This window comes from Rhipicephalus sanguineus, chromosome 9 (genome assembly GCF_013339695.2).
Source record: "Rhipicephalus sanguineus isolate Rsan-2018 chromosome 9, BIME_Rsan_1.4, whole genome shotgun sequence".
Taxonomy (NCBI): domain Eukaryota; kingdom Metazoa; phylum Arthropoda; class Arachnida; order Ixodida; family Ixodidae; genus Rhipicephalus; species Rhipicephalus sanguineus.
Window position 1 is genome coordinate 32259064 of NC_051184.2, and position 16878 is coordinate 32275941.

General features: G+C 44.6%; 1 protein-coding gene across 3 annotated transcripts in view; it reads right to left on the reverse strand.

Annotated features, from left to right (window-relative positions):
- The window catches only part of LOC119404927 (uncharacterized), a 92696-nt gene that overhangs the window by 18325 nt on the left and 57493 nt on the right, over positions 1 to 16878 (reverse strand). For 2 of the 3 annotated variants that reach the window (XM_049419121.1, XM_049419122.1), the window contains exons 13-16: positions 8173 to 8215; positions 8037 to 8086; positions 5802 to 5871; positions 4680 to 4744 (exon numbers count right to left, since the gene is read on the reverse strand). In XM_049419121.1, the coding sequence (XP_049275078.1) occupies positions 4680 to 4744; positions 5802 to 5871; positions 8037 to 8086; positions 8173 to 8215 (228 nt within the window). The remainder of the gene's footprint in view (positions 1 to 4679; positions 4745 to 5801; positions 5872 to 8036; positions 8087 to 8172; positions 8216 to 16878) is intronic. The other variant, XM_049419123.1, reaches the window with a different exon arrangement.

The window sequence follows — 16878 nt, forward strand, 5'->3', positions numbered from 1 at the left end:
AGAAGATGCTAGAGGATGATGTGATCCAACCATCAAAAAGCCCCTGGGCATCACCGGTGGTGCTCGTGAAAAAGAAAGATGGCAGCTTGCATTTCTGCATTGACTATCGTAAGCTCAACAACGTTACGAAGAAAGATGTTTATCCGCTGCCACGGATCGACGACTCTTTGGACAGGCTACGGCATGCGCGCTACTTCTCGTCAATGGACCTTAAAAGTGGATACTGGCAAATAGAAGTAGATGAGCGTGACCGAGAAAAGACCGCATTCGTGACGCCTGACGGGCTTTATGAATTCAAAGTCCTCCCTTTCGGCTTATGCTCGGCCCCAGCCACGTTTCAAAGGCTCATGGATACCGTTCTGTCCGGTCTGAAATGGAAAACGTGTCTTGTGTACCTTGACGACGTGATTGTTTTTTCGGCAACGTTTGAAGAACACCTAAAACGGCTGCTGTCTGTCCTTCAAGCCATACGGTCCGCAGGACTCACATTGAAACCAGAAAAATGCCACTTCGGCTTCGAAGAACTCCAGTTCCTGGGGCATGTGGTCAGTCAGGAAGGTGTTAAGCCGGACCCAGATAAAACTGCAGCCGTCGCAAAGTTCGCAAGGCCTGTAGATAAGAAGGCGGTCCGACGTTTCCTGGGTCTTTGTGCCTATTACCGGCGATTTATAGCGGACTTTGCGCACATCGCCTCTCCACTCACACGGCTCACAAGGGAAGATGTTGTGTTTGTATGGGGCGAAGAGCAAGAAGCGTCGTTCAACGAGTTGCGGCAGCGTCTACAAAGTCCGCCCGTACTCGCTCACTTCGATGAGGATGCACCAACAGCCATCCATACAGACGCCAGCAATGTGGGCCTCGGCGCTGTTCTTGTTCAGTGCCAAGATGGTGCGGAGAGAGTAGTTGCCTACGCTAGCAGAACCTTGTCCCGTGCTGAGTCCAACTACTCAACAACTGAGAAGGAGTGTCTGGCTGTCGTTTGGGCAGTTGCAAAGTTTCGCCCGTATTTATATGGCCGCGCTTTCCAAGTGGTAAGCGACCACCACTCCCTGTGTTGGTTGACCAACATGAAAGACCCGTCTGGACGTTTGGCACGCTGGAGCTTACGGCTTCAAGAGTACGACATGACCGTAGTCTTCAAGTCGGGAAGGCAGCACTTAGATGCCGATTGCCTGTCAAGATCACCAATTAAACAACTGAGCCCAGAGGATGATGAATGCGCAGGCTTTTTAGGAGTTGTCGATGCGGCTGTCATCTCCCGGCAACAGCAAGACGATCCGGAGCTCAACTCACTAATCGACTTCTTGAATGGACGAGCCACGAATGCGCCGAGAGTGTTTTCGAGAAATTTATCAGCATTCTGCTTGCGTAACGGAATTCTATATAAGAAGAATTTCTCGTCAACAGGCAAAAGCTATCTGCTGGTAGTTCCGGAAATCCTCCGCAAAGAAATTTTGCAAGCCTGTCATGACGAAGCCACGTCGGGCCACCTCGGTTTAACAAGAACATTGACACGTATCAAAGAAAAATAATACTGGCCAAGAATAGCAGTGGAGGTGAAGCATTACGTGCGAACATGCATTGACTGTCAGCGGCGCAAGGTACCACCGGTCAAACCCGCTGGGCTATTACACCCCGTTCCAGTACCGGAAACTCCGTTTGCTCAAATTGGCATGGACCTTTTAGGCCCATTTCCAACATCGGACAGCGGTAACAAATGGGTTATAGTGGCGACGGACTACCTCACCCGATACGCCGAGACCAAGGCGATTCCGAGCGGCACTGCAGCTGAAGCAGCCCGGTTCTTCATTGAGAACATCGTGCTGAGACATGGTGCTCCCGCGGTCGTGATAACAGACAAAGGTACCGCGTTTACAGCCGAGCTGTTGCGCACTGTGCTTACGCTCAGTGGTACAGCGCATAGGAAGACGACAGCTTATCACCCACAAACAAATGGACTTACGGAACGACTGAACAAGACTATCGCCGACATGCTTTGCATGTACGTCGACGTGGAACACAAGAATTGGGACAGGATTTTGCCGTACGTCACATTCGCGTATAATACGGCACGCCAGCAAACAACGAAAATGACACCGTTTGCACTAATTCATGGCAGAGACGTAACTACGATGCTTGATGCTATGCTGCCTCATGACTGTGATTCAGAGACGGACGCCGCAGATTTCACTGAGCGCGCCGAGGAAGCAAGACAGCTTGCCCGCGTCAGAATAACTAGCCAGCAAGAACTTGACGCTCAACGGTACAATCTCCGCCATCGATTCGTCACCTTTAAGCCCGGGGAAAGAGTCTGGGTTTGGTTCCCTGTACGACGACGAGGCCTCTCGGAGAAACTTCTGCGCCGATAGTTCGGACCCTACAAGGTTCTGCGCCGCCTTAGCGACGTCACGTACGAAGTCGTCCCTGACGGCTCTTCTTGTTCAAAGCGCCGCCAGCATGTGCCTGGGACAGTGCACGTGGTACGCATGAAGCCGTACTTTTCTGAGTGATGTGACCGCCCACTCGCTAACTGCGCATCAACTGCTACTTCGTGAGCATCGAGACGATGCTCGCTCTGGAGGGAGGGTAATGCCGCGTCCATATTTGTGTCTGTCTATACGCTGGCGACGACAAGGAAGACAACCGGTGCGCTCGAGAGGCGCAGCGGAAAAGACTGAAAAAGAAGACGTTCTTGGCGGCTGCACGCCTTCAGCGCTATCTTGGAGTACGACACGCCGTATGCCTTTCTAAATAAAGCCCCCGTGTTTTATAACCGCGACAATATTCAATCACATCGGTCGCTGGTGCTACGTAACATGGAACAATGCTATGTAGAAAGGGCGCGAGAAGTTGAAAACTCATTTGGCTGAGCCACTGCGATCTGTAACGATTCACATGTTTATAGTCTTGTAATAAATTATACAGTTGCCGCACAAAGCTTAAATTGGTCTGCAAATGATTCCTAGGGCTTGCTTTACCGGATCGATGTGTTTGTAAAAATCTTCAAAACAGTTTCAGGGTCCCTTTAAAATACTGCAGGTTGCTGTGACCGCTGAATAGCATTTTGAAACGAAAGGAAAAGGGAAAGGGAAAGTTATAGTTGTAATACTGTTTGATACATTTACACTGAAACTTTAATACAGAAGAATTTGTACTCAGTGCCAGTCAAGTGTTTAACACTACGACGGATGCTTTTCTTTCTCAACGATACAATTGCAAATGTTCACTGAGCAGAATAAGGGGATGTAGTCCTGTTAGTTACAACCAATTCTGGCCTTTTACATGCCAAACCACATGACATGCGCCTAAATCTAAGTGGACAAGTGATTTTGTACTTCGCCAACATACGAATGCAGCCACTGTGGCTGGGAATCAAACTCGTGTCCTCGTGCTTAGTAGCTCAACAGCTAAGCCACTAAAATACCACGGTGAGTACAGAAACATGTGAAGCAAAGAGATTATGCAGCCAGAGGAAGCATGGGTAAATTAAATGTTATTTTTTAAATGAAACAAAAAAGAATAATAAAGGAAAGAGAAATGAAACCAAGTGAACCAAAAACTAGCCTACAGTCAAAAGGATGTTTCATCTACATTGAGTGGTTCCATGCCAACGAACACTCACACCCATGTCTAGCACACACACACGAAACCAAAAACGTGGACGGCACACGTGGTAGCTTGGCAACTGCTAATGTGGAAAATTCAACTGTCACTTGCCGCTAGTTGGTGTTTCAGTCTGGCTTCTCCGTTCTCCTCATTTTTCCCATTTTAAATAAAATTAGTTCCCGTACGCTCTCACAGGCTGTCCATATGGCTGTACAGTTCGTGTATTTCTAAACTGGCAGTCTAGTTTGACCTGTTTAGTTCGGACATGCCAAAAAATTTCAAAAGGCAGCCGCACATGTCTGAATAACATCACGTCAATAAAAGTCAAATGCCATTTTTAAGACTGCACTGGTGTCACGTGAGACAACAAAACCTGCTTCCCTATTTTGCTGCCAGCTGAATTAATGAAATGTGACTAGAGATGGCCTTCACCAGGGTTGCCGACAGTCTACTGGAACATGTTGAAAAAAAAAACAGCGCGGTTAGCACAGCGGAATTTGTCAATACAGTGTGCCGAGCGTGGTTGCACCCCAAATTCCCACCAGACGTGCATTTCGTGCAGCTACCGAGATAACAGTGTCCACGAGGTTTATGAAGCCTTTGCCATACATTTTGCATGTCATTCGTGTATCAGCTCTCCATCAATTGCACTAACCACCAAAGAGATTGAGTATCCCTGCAGTTGAGTGTTGCACGTTCTTTGACAAGTTAGGGCACCTACGCATGGGTGAGAAAAAAATCTTTCCTTACTCCTCCTGTCTTTCCCTTTCCAGAATGCATATACATTTGTGAAGCAAAAATGCACCTGTTGGTAGTCAGCACTGGTCCTATTTGGTCTTGTGTTTTTTCATCGCGCTGTCCTTTTAGTATAGTTTCAGTTTAGCTCTTTATTTCAGACAAAGGGAAAAAAATGTCTTGGATACAAGGGCAAAAGGCAGATGCGCTCTGCCTGACGGGACCTTTTCACTATGACAACGTACCAAGAAGCTCAAATGCATACTCTTTTAAAGCCTACTGGCAGATTAAGAATGGAGCATTAGCAAAAAGTAAGAATTTGAATGATGTTTATTTACCACAGTTCTTCAGATTCCCTGCAGAACAGGTCTCCAGTGTTCTTGAGTATAGTCAGGATATCATCCTGGAATGTAGCAGGCAATGTCAACTTACAAGTGCCAGGTCATGCAAACTACACCAATACACAAGACTGCATTAGTACCTGCAAAACTGCCATAATAGTAGATATATTACTGTTCGCAGAAATGCCTCCTGAAGTGCAACAGCCACCACTTTCACAATCGTGGTGCACAGATTTTGAGACTTCACCTAGCTTGTGGAAAATGAATCTACTTCGAAGGAAAAGCTCCTGAACTGCAATTCTGAGGCATCCTTACAACTGTGTGTTAGAAAACTAGCAATGGTCTTGTTATCATGACAAATTTTTAGTGAAGGAATGTGATCATTTTCAAGGTCTGCGCTCCTTTCAGGTAAATTCGATGAGCTCACCAATGAATAATCCGAGTATGGCTGTCGATGTTCCCGAAAAGAAATGAAAACATTTTAGATGGTACAGTAAAAGCTCGTTAATTCGATACCTGTTAATTCGGAAAAATTGGATAATTCAGACACGTTCCCTGGTCCCTGCAAGCCTATGTATTGTCCAATGGCATCAAACTCTTGTTAGTTCGGTCATATTTGGCCGCAATCCAGTTAATTCGGCCGATTCTTGGAACGCGCTATGTGCGAAGCGCCGCAATTGTGCGCCGCAAAGGAGCGAAAACGGCATTCGCGGACAACTGAAACGAAGCAGTGCAGTCTGTATCGCCATCATCATCAGCACGAACTGTACAATAACGACGGTAACATTACGAGTGAACTTTGGGTTAGCACGTTTCGGGTTAGTTAGGACAGGAAGGTCTTGAGCTGCGGTCGCATGGTGAAAAAAAGTCGCAAGTGGTGAAAAGTGCGGCTTTTGCACTGCTCTTATGCAAAGTATGTACAGGATTTATGTATTCATCAAGAAAATGAAAGTGTATTGACGCAATAGACATTTGTTTATTGTTTTCTTGATGCTTTCAATAATTCGGAATTCGGATCATTCGGACATTTTTTCCGGTCCCGTGAAATCCGAATTAACAACCTTTTACTGTAGAAAAAGAAAGAGAGACCTTGATGTAATAAGCCATAGGACAACAAACCTGAGAGACCTCTCCCCGAGCTTTCTGCGATCCTTCAGTAGAAAAACGAGACTGCCGACGTCGCTCGCTGCTTTGCAACATGCGTCAAAAAAGAGAATGAAAGTTAATGGCATTGTATGATTCAATGCGTAATTCAGTTCCAAGCTGTGCTGCTTCTTATAGCATGTATGGATTATTTTGGTCAGTTGCCACACTGGCAACACAGTGGTTACCATTAATACTGCAGCAAAATAAAAAAAAAATAAAAAGAAAGAAAGGCCCTCAATGGCACGCACTATCCTCTTTGCTATCAAAGTTCATAGACATGACTTCTTGGGCAAATTACATGGCAGCAAACTGCTCAGTGTCATTGAAAACTTGCGCCTTTGTCACGCAGAGTGTCCTTTACCCATATTCCAAGAGTGCGCAGCAGAAGTAAACATTAGGGGCTCGTGTGCAAACAAAAAATGGTGGTTGTGGGCAGCTTGCGCGGTGTGCAGCTGCTTACGCCTAACTGCTTAAAGTTTTGCCATTTATATTTTGTTTCCACACAAAGTAGTGTGGACAAAAGTTATGCTACAGTCAAACCTAACTATATCCAACTCTGGTAAATCAAATTATCTTTTATACTGAACTATTCTCAAACATGACGTCTTAACGCCAACGCACAGGAAAATCTACAGCTACATCGAACGAAAATAGCCGGAAGACTTGATATATCGAACATCGGGCAGCGTGAAATGCCTCAAGAAGTTGGTTTTCCCTCGCAAGTTCACTTTTCCTCACAGAAGGGGACTTTCTCGCATGCATTTGGGAGAATGAACGGTACGATTAACAAGGCTCCACGCGGAGTGAATAGAAACTACCGCTTGCCATCACGTGCTTTCTACCACAATTCCTCGGCGCTGCACCCGTTGTGCGGGGTCTCCGTTTGTGTCTCCGCTCCCTTTGTCAATGCGATGGCTGCCGTAAAACGGAAGAAGTTGCTGTCCTATGCAAAGCTGGTGATAATCAACATATCCACACGTGGAGAACTAATTCAAACTAATTCTAGTTCCTTTGAGAACTCAATATATGCGGGTTTGACTGTATTGGTCTTTGGGAACCATTTACAAAGTATCTGAATCATCCAAAGCCAGTCAATAAAGCTGTTAGGAACCAAACAACTCAAGGCCAGAATTCGAATTGGCGGCATTTTTGCCATACTACTATTTGCAACTAAAGATCCTGTTTGTGGACATCCATTTTTATCCTTTGAGAAATGAAATTTTTGTTTGAATGTTTTTTTTTCACACTTGAGGAACTATGTGTACTAAGATTTTAAAAACTGCATCTCTTTTTCTCGCCTACGTCTTTGCTGGATAATGAAGCGGCTATTATAGCCAATGCAAGTGAACCTGGAAAATGCGGCATGGCTGTTTGACATTGATCCCATGCATTTCAGCAGAGAAAGATGTAATTAATATTAGGAGAAGAAGATAGCAACATATTAGAAGAATATCGCACGCACTTGCTGTGCACTGAAAGACAACAACCTCTACCAAAGACCTACAACTATACTGTCCTGTATCAATCAAAATCACTTGGTGGGTGCAAATTTCCCGACTTTATCGTAATAGCACATCCTCTGTTACTCTTAAAGTGCATTTGCATTTCTTGGTGTGTATGCCGAACCTCTTGGAAAAGTAAGAAACCAGATCCTAGGCGCTTGACCCAACTCCGCCCGCATTTGACCCAATTTTCAAACTCTGTGGCTCCTCCAAACTCAAGAGCAGCCTACCCAACACGACTTGGTGACCCAGAGTTGTGGGTCCTTAATTCTAAAATCTCTTAAAAGCTTTGAATATGCATGCATGTTCAAGTAACTTGCACCAAAGAAAATGAAGCCAAGGAAAGCATGTGGGGAATTATGGGCAGTTTTCACTGAAGTGTTGTAATTATGACATCAAGGAAAATTAATTGAGGTGGACGCAAAAACAACTCATTGCTGGTGGGGACCGAACCCACAACCTTCGACTGGTGTGCCTCTCACTGGCGGCAGCTGAAGCAAGTTGGACATGGAAAGGTACAGGAAGAAACTGAAGAGTAGCATTGTAGCAATGTGGCACAAATGGAACAGCAGTTTGACTGAAACTGTGTACCAAGATACCCACTCTAGCAGTGCAACTTTCCTAGTCTCATCACTAGATTTAATCTTTTCTGGCCCCTAGCTGCAAATGCCCCTCAACACCTACGGCAAATGGATGGAAAACTCACGCTGAAGCCAGCATTGCAGCAGATGTACTCGCACCTGAAGAATCGGACCTCTGAAAGAGAAAAAAAAAAGCAAACAATCAAACAATTATATGTTGATGTTTACAAATCCTATCTTCAACACCCACTTGGCACTTACCAAGGTAGCCTGTTTTCTTTTACCAATAGCCGAGCTTCGTTTCCTGCACATCGATGACGAATTAAAAAGAACTACATACACGGGCACTCATTGCTGTCCATTTGAACTAAAAGCATCGGCTTTTATATCAATGATATTTATTTTTACCTCAGGGCCAAATGGCATTACAGAGGGGGTGGGTTGTTAGAGAAAAATAGGTGAACAAGAAGCAATGAATGCAGGTAATTCATACAAAGGAAGCTTGTATATAAATACAATGTTAGCTAGTACGTTTACATCCTAATAATGTAAGCTAATATATCACAGAACCTAATTATACGATGTTAGCAGTAGCGAAGCCAGAGGGGGGGTTCAAACTCCTCAAAACTTTTCAATTTTGCATGTGTATGTATACAGGTACACATACAAACGCATGCATGAACATAGATAAAGTATGATTATGGCTATCTACGGAATGTTTTTGATGAAAGATTTGTTAAGAACTGCAGTGCAATGGGCTTCACTAACCTGGTTACTGGATGAGTCAATCAAGGAAATATGGTTGCCGGATAGGGGGTTAATGATTTGCCAACATTTTTTTTTTTGCATTAGTTTGTGACATAAACAGCGAAATGTTTGTAAGCAAAGTTATCTTTAGCGGATTTCAGTGCAGCTATGTAGAAGCGACGCAGATTTGTAAGCAGCCCAGTGCGGTCGGTTAGCAGGCAGATCTCTGGCGGCACGATAAAAACGTTAGTTTCAGTTAGATGTTTGATGTGAGCATTGTGCCATGGTGCACACGCGTTAGATGTGACGATGCAACTAGGGATATATTTATGTGTTAGAGACTATCCAATTCAGCTGCAAACATATCCGAGTTGCACTGCACTGAAGAGGTATCAAAACTGCTTAAAAATATGTCAAAGAAATGTGCTAGTTCACTGTGAATCATGTAAAAGTCTCCTTTCTTATAGTCCCGTATTATATTTTTTTTTTGCTTTAGGACAAGGCACACTAAATGAAAAAGACAGTAATGAATGATCACCGATTCCCGGTGTATAGCTTAAAGCGGTAGCAAAGTCTGGTCAATTTGTTAGTATTAGATTGAGAATGCTAGTACTGCTAATGGATGTCCTAGTTGGCAACGTTACCAGTTGAGTTAGAGAAAATGCCGAATGTAAGTGAATAAATTCACTCTGCTGTAGCAAAGACTAATGAGTAAGGTGCGTTTGAGTTCCATTTTATACTAGGAAAGTTAAAATCTCCTAGTAGAAACGAAGGATATGAGGGCAATCGTGCGAAAACAACTACATTTTCTCTCATATAACCCGCCCCTGCACATAACCCGCACCCCCACATTTTAAGCACATTTTTTTCCTTTTTTGGTGCCGGTTAAATACAAGAAAATATGGTACATTATTTGTGTCTCGTGCAATTCATCAACAAATGCTGAAGGTGAAGAGGGAGAGCGATAGCATACACCCAATATGATCTTGTGGCAGCCGATGGTTACTATGGATACATAAAGAAGGAATGTCCTTTGAAACGCCAAGAACAACACCGCCCACCCTGCGCATTGCTCGATAACAACAATAAATGTGAAAGAGGTTTGCGTCATCTAAGATTTCCTGATCACGGACATAGGCGTGACACCACGTTTATGTTAAAGCAACTATCTTTGCGCTACATGTGTCAATAGCTGAAGATAAAGAGTTATACTTGTTCAGTACACTTCTAACATTAGAAAAAATAACCGATACCCGAGGATGTGATTTGTGGCCACCTCCCCTCGTGCATCCCTACGTAGATGTGCGCATCGAAGAAGCATGCACATTACTGTCATGAAGCCATATAAAGAACTTTTACGTTTTACCAACAGCATCAGCTGAAAAAAAAAAAGAATAACAATTTCCCAACCAGATGTCACCAACAAACCAGGTCCACTCTAATGGTAAAAATACTAGGAGTCATGTCATGAGTCTGTCCTTTGTTGCCCTAACTGCATTTGCCTTTCTTAAAGTCTACGCTGAATATAACTAGAAAACTCACACAGTTTCCAGTGCTTTTGAAATATCTTCCGGTTCTGAAGAACTGTGCACCTGTAAGAAAAAAGAAACTGTTAGTAACACTCGTCCCTTCTGTCGAGCCTTTCTGTCCCGTTTATTGCGCTTCATTTTACCTGGAGTAATCACCTGGCTACACATACAGAGAGGCAACACATACAATGGCCAAGTGCAAGGCATGCATGGGCAGTGAAATGCCACACCCTGAACTGCAGGAGAATTTCAAGCAATCGTAGTTCCCTCATGCATTGGGGTCCAAAGCATCCTTTGAGGAAACAATTAAGTAGCCTTCACATGCAGAACGAATAAAACCGCTGGCTACAGAGGCATGAGCCTCTCTCTCATGTCTCTAATCTCAAGACTAGATGTGTGGATGTCGTCAGAACAACTTCTGACGCGTCTCTGAAAATGAATGGGAGGGCTCATCGCCAACAACATTACTGGACTGACAACCTTGCGTGTCCTGAGTGATAGTGAGAGCAACCGCCTTCCATCTATTAACTGAGGCTCCAATGTCGACAGCACTGCTGCCATTACTGGCTCCATTCTATATACTGCGGTGATGTGATTAATCTCTCACGAGTCACAGGAAAGTAAGAAGCAGAGGAAAGACAGGGATAGGGGAGGGATGTGTAATTTCTGCGCTATGGAAGCATGCAGAGCTGGTGACACATGTTTGCTCGAGGGGATGTGTGTGTGTGCACTGCAGGTGCGGTGCAAAGCTCGATGACGGCACAAGCATCAGCTGCTCACTCGTGCAATGAGCGCAATGTTCTACATTGCAGTGATGCTGCCACCACGATCTAAGCAGCATTCTGTTGGTTGGCAAAATTAACAGAGCCGAACTTAACTCACTTAAACTCCCTCACAAAATATATTTTTTGCTTAGAGCTCGCTCAGACTCAATCTGACGTGAGCGGGTTCACAAATTTTGCCAATCTACACCCTTATGGCACTCACCGATGCAGTCTGCTTTGTATCACCAACAGCCAAGTTTGGTATCCTGCACAAAGTAAGTGATGAAGCAAAAATAACTGCATGCAATAATGGTCATTCCTGCCAACTTGCACATCCTGTTTGATAATACAGTAGAACCCCGCTGATACGTTTTTGAAGGGACCGTAGGAAATAAACGTAAGAGACGGGAAACGTAAGAGCCGAAAAACAGGAAAAACGGCAAAATATTTAGTGGTACAGAATTTTATTTCAATTCTTACGAGCAGCACGAAAATTGGCGCGCTCAGCCGCGATCTAGTCGATGGATAGAAACGCGGAGCTTAGGACGGCCTTATCCACAGAAATGTAATCAACGTATGTGATTTTTTTAACACCAACAGCTGTAGGCATGAAAAAACTAAGCACACGCAATCACAACCGGCGCGGCGAGTCCGACCGCGAACCGCACGCACCAGTGGCGTAGCCAGGAATTTTGTTCGGGGGGGGGGGGGCTCACGTTGCAGCGCGACCTCCTCATTGAATTTTTAGAACGACTAAGTATATGAATAACATTTATTTATTTATTTATTTATTTATTTATTTATTTATTTATTTATTTATTTATTTATCCTCAAAGGTCCCATATGGGACTTTACATGAGGGGTGGGCGTCATAAAATGGCGGGTATCGATGAAGGTGTATGTTAGGATGTGGTTGAGTCTGCTTCCTGGATGGCATTTTTGAAGCGCGCAAAATCGCGGATGACTGCTGCTTCGTTCGGAAGGTCATTCCAGTCTCGGGTGGTGCGCAAAAAGAAGGGCTGCTGAAATGAGGTGGTGTGGGCACATGGCGGAATCACAGCATTTGGATGACTTGTGCGATGACCTCGATGGACCGGCTGGATGAGGTGGTTGTCACGCGGGGTTGAATAAAAGAATCTGTGAAAAAGGCAGAGACGTGCAATACGACGACGAAGAGCGAGGGTAGAAAGATTTAACTGGGATTTGAGGGCGGAGACGCTCGAGAGTAGCGGGAATAATCTGAAACAATGAATCTGGTTGCTCGGTTCTGTACTGACTCAAGTATTTCGATATGATTTAGTTTGGTGGGGGTCAAAGACAGCAGCTGCATACTCAAGTTTTGGTCTGACAATGGTGTTATAAGCGAGTAGTTTAACGGAAGGTGGTGTCATGGAAATGTTACGGCGTGTGTACCCGAGAGCGCGGTTATCGGAGTGAATTATGTGATTTATATGGTCGCCCCAAGATAGGTTACTCGAAAGATGGACATGCAGGTATTTAATCGAGTCAGTAGCAGCTATATGACAGTTGCTGATTGTGTAAGTAGCCGGCGTGTGGTTTCGGCGACGATGGAAAGAAATTAGTAATGTTTTTTTTCGCATTAAGGGACATCAACCAGGTGGTACACCACTGCTGAATGCGTGAGAGGTCATGCTGTATATAGAGGAGACATCAGTGGGGTTATTTATAGGGCGGTAGAGGACACAATCATCAGCAAAAAGACGGATGTTAGATTCAATGGAAAGCGGAATATCGTTAATGTATATTAGGTATAAAAGAGGCCCTAGGACGATACCCTGGGGCACGCTGGACAAGACATGCGAGAGGTCGAGGAGTGATCATTAACATGCACGAATTGTTTACGGTTGTTAGGAATGCTTTAATCCAGTTAAAAACATGCCGATGAAGGTTTAGACGCGAGGTTTTTTGAAGGAGACGGGAGTGAGGTACCATATCGAAGGCTTTTTTTCAAAATCTAAGAACAGTGTGTCAATTGGGAGTTACGGTCCATATGAAGGTGAATGTCGTGCAGGAATAATGTTAGTTGGGTCTCGCATGAGTGATCTTTACGAAAGCCATGTTGGTTTGGGTGAAAGAAGTTTACGGATGATAAAAATGTAGCAACATGAGAAAAGATGACGTGTTCCATGATCTTTGAACAAACACTAGTGAGCGAGATTGGTCGGTAGTAACGTGCAAATGAGCGGTCACCTTTCTTGAAGAACGGAAAGACCTTCCCAACTCTCCAGTCTAATGGGACTTCACCTGTGTCGGGTGACTGCTGAAAATGATTGACAATATGGAACTACATACATGTTTAGTATTTTTCAGAATTTTGGCGTTTATGCCATCTATACCGCATGACGAAGAGTTCTTTAATTGGTTAATAACTTTTTACAATTCCCTCTGAATTGAATGTAATCTTTGGCATTGGCGGGAAAAAGCAAAATGCGGAAAATCAGGAAGTTCGTTGTTAGGTTCGTTAGTAAAGACTGAACAAAATGCAGAGTTGACGGATGGAACGTCGCAGGTCGGCAACGGGGGATCCAGAAGTGTCACAAAGAGAGACTGTGGTTTTGTCGTCCGGTTTCATAATTTTCCAAAAGCGGCGTGGGTATGTACATGTATTACCATGTACATACTTGTCACTGGTATTACCATTAATATGTATTACCAGTGACAATTTGTATTAGATGCTGCAAATCACTTCTTGAATGCTGCCCTCTGTTAAGAACGAGTAAGAAATGTGTTTTTTCGTAAAAATATTATGTTGGCATGCCCGCAAAATCTTTCCAGGAATAACTGTCTTCAATCTTTTCAATATTTGTGTTTGTGTGTGTGTGTAACAGGTACGGCAAATATCACGTAAACTTCGGAACTGCATCAGCTTTGAACTGAAGAGGTGCCCGATAACAAAAAAATGAAGTCCACGAAATAACAGGATTTTAATGCAGATTGTTTACGCAAATGTTAATCTTTTTGCACAAATGATGCGGCCAGGGAAAAGCAGAATGGGAAAGTACACCTCGAATACGGGCAAAATATAAGTCACCGGAAACAGTGCGCAGTATGCTTACGCAAAACTTCACAAATGTACATTTAAATATACAATCAATAACGGAACTAAGCAATGATCACTATACATAATGGCCAACTGATATGTCATTGGGCCAAGCTGCTGTCTCGGACGCACCATGTAAACAGAACTATAAAGGAAGAGCGCAGAATAACGAAAGAAACTACTTCAAAACTGTTTTAAAAGTGCGAACCACTATTGTGCACTCAATTTAAAGGAAGGTTGCCGCTTCTAGTTCAAAAAGCAATGAAGAACAAAACGACAAATGAAAGTAACAAACAATGCGTTAGTACGGCTTCTCAATAGTTGAATTTGTTTGGTAACGCCGCGTATGCCGACCTCTCAGTGAACAAGGTGAAGCTGTCGATTGGCTGGTAATGTCACCCTGATGCCCGTATTCTTATGTTTATATTAGGTCACAGTGTTAACTGCTGAAGGTACAAAATCCTCACGGCTTTTAAAAGGTGGTGAACAATAATATTGCGTCAGAATTACGGGCTGATCGACCTGAACTCTGCAACAGTAGTGTCTTTTCCTTTCGTTTGCGCTGATTTTTGTCCTGCTCGGTATCAAAGGACAACGTTGACCCGGCGAGGAAAGCTTAGCAAAGCGGTCAATGACTTCCGACACGCTGATGTCGACATTTCTGTGGGCGTACAGAAGTGCCTGGCCAACCATGCGTTCCTCAGACATCGTGGAGCGTAAGTAGTTCTTAAGTAACCTCATGCTTGAAAACGTTCCCTCTGCGCTGGCAGTGGTCACTGGAAGGGTGACTAGAATCCGGAGTAGCTGTACACATTCGCACAGAACCTGCTGTCGCAATGAGAGAGGGCATCGTTCCTGTACCGGGGCTCTGGTTTGCTGCTTTGTTCGCCCACTTTGTCCACCATAGTCGCAGTTCTCCAAAACCAGCCCTCGTTTCGACGTCATGCGCAAAAACGGTCAGGAGATTTTCTGCTCCTTTCTCCCGATCATCTTGCATTGGTGGTATTGCGGATGATACCAATTAATGAAAAGTCCTTTAGAAGTGTCCTGTGCTGTTCGAACCGTTGGTTTAACTGGGCTAGTACGTGGTTCATGAATGGAATGAACAGGGTTCTGCGAAAATATTCTTCCGCACTTTCGAATGCATTGCTCCCAAGGTTTTGCTTCCGGACACCGGCTCGACGGCTGGTGATCTCCACATTCAGTTTTTCTGCCAATGCCTGCATTTGTGCAAATATTTTTGAGAAAGAAACATTCGTGTTCTTGCGGTCACTTCAATGGTCTGCTGTATCACTTCTATGTCGTCAATGGCAGCGCTCATGTCGATACTCCTCGTCTGCAGCTTATTTGACAGGCAAAGTCAGTGCTAACACGTGTTCCGTCACATGGCAGGGCTTACAAGGAACGCTGGTGAAAAGAGTGCCAACATTAGACTGTTTGCCTGCACTGGACTTTCGCCATTTCCGTTAAACTTAGTCTCCTCTAGTGCTGCGTATCAACGGCTGAAAGAGGCTCACAAATGAAAGCATGCATCGTGCTTCTCGGCCCAGCGCGTTTCGCATAGTCCCAAAAGGCGCTGCCTTGTAGGCTCAGGACAGCTCAAACTTATCACTTTTCGCAAACGTGTGAGCGGCTAGAAGATTTACGGAAAAAGGCTGACGTCGCCTTCAGAGTCCCAAAACAGTTTTCGAATGTCTGTGATGGAGCATGCTGCACACACAACTAGATAAAGGGAGTGACACGCGCAGTGAATACATAGAGTGCGGCTGGATATTTCTCACGGACAGCAGCTTGAACACCATTCGTTTGTCGGCCATCGAACTTGCACCACCGTAGCCTTGACCACGGAGATGCTGCATGTTAATTCCCATTTCTATAAGGAGCCTTATGATGGTGTCGGCCAGGGCCCGGCCATTTGGTCGTGAATTGGCACAAAGCCTAAGAACACTTCTTCGATTCCGTTCGCATCCTTATTAAGGTACCTTGCACAAACAGTAAGCTGCTCGATACCCGCAACATCAGTCGTTTCATCAGTAAGTACGGAGAAGCAGCCTGCAGCGTTTACTTTTGCGACTAGGCTTTCCTTGATGATTGCAGCAGAGATTTCTATAATGTGGTTTTGTACATATAAACTAAAATATGAGGCCTTATTTGGGCAACTTTCCAAATGCTTTTTTTTTTATCTTTGTCGCCACAATCCGCGCGCATGCGAAGCAGCTCTTTGAAGTTGCCTGTATTTGTAGAGGAGGCTATGCTTGAATCCATGGGACCACTGTCTCTATGTCCACGGAGAGCACACCTTGCCACCCGCAAAAGAGAAATGTCTCAACAATAGGCTGTAACTTCCTTCGGATCTCTCTTATTTGAATTTGCCTGCCATGGTCCAGCTGATCAACAACACTGGGCACACATCCTGAGAAGGTTTGAAGAAAACTATCGGCTACCAGATGAGCGTCACGTGTGATATTTAGTGACTTCATGTGCACCGAAAGACTTCGAGGGCGTGCTTCCACTTTTGAAATGGATGGATAGAGGGCCTTAGTGCGCGCATGTTGGCCCTTGCCAATCTCCTTCTGCTAAAAAGGAAACACACTCGGCAAAACGCACCCTCTGTGAAGCGCTGAGAAGCTAAGCCATCGGTACCTGTCCAGCCAACGCCACGTTAACACATTCGTTTTCTGCTTAAAATCGTTCATAGGACTTAAACATATAGCCTTGCCAATCTCACTTCTGCTACAAAGGAAACACATCGGCAAAACGCACCCCTCTTGAAGCGCTTGAGAAGCGAAGCCATCGGTACCAGTCCAGCCAAGCCACGTAAACATTCGTTTCTGCTTAAAATCGTTCATAGACTTAAACATATAGC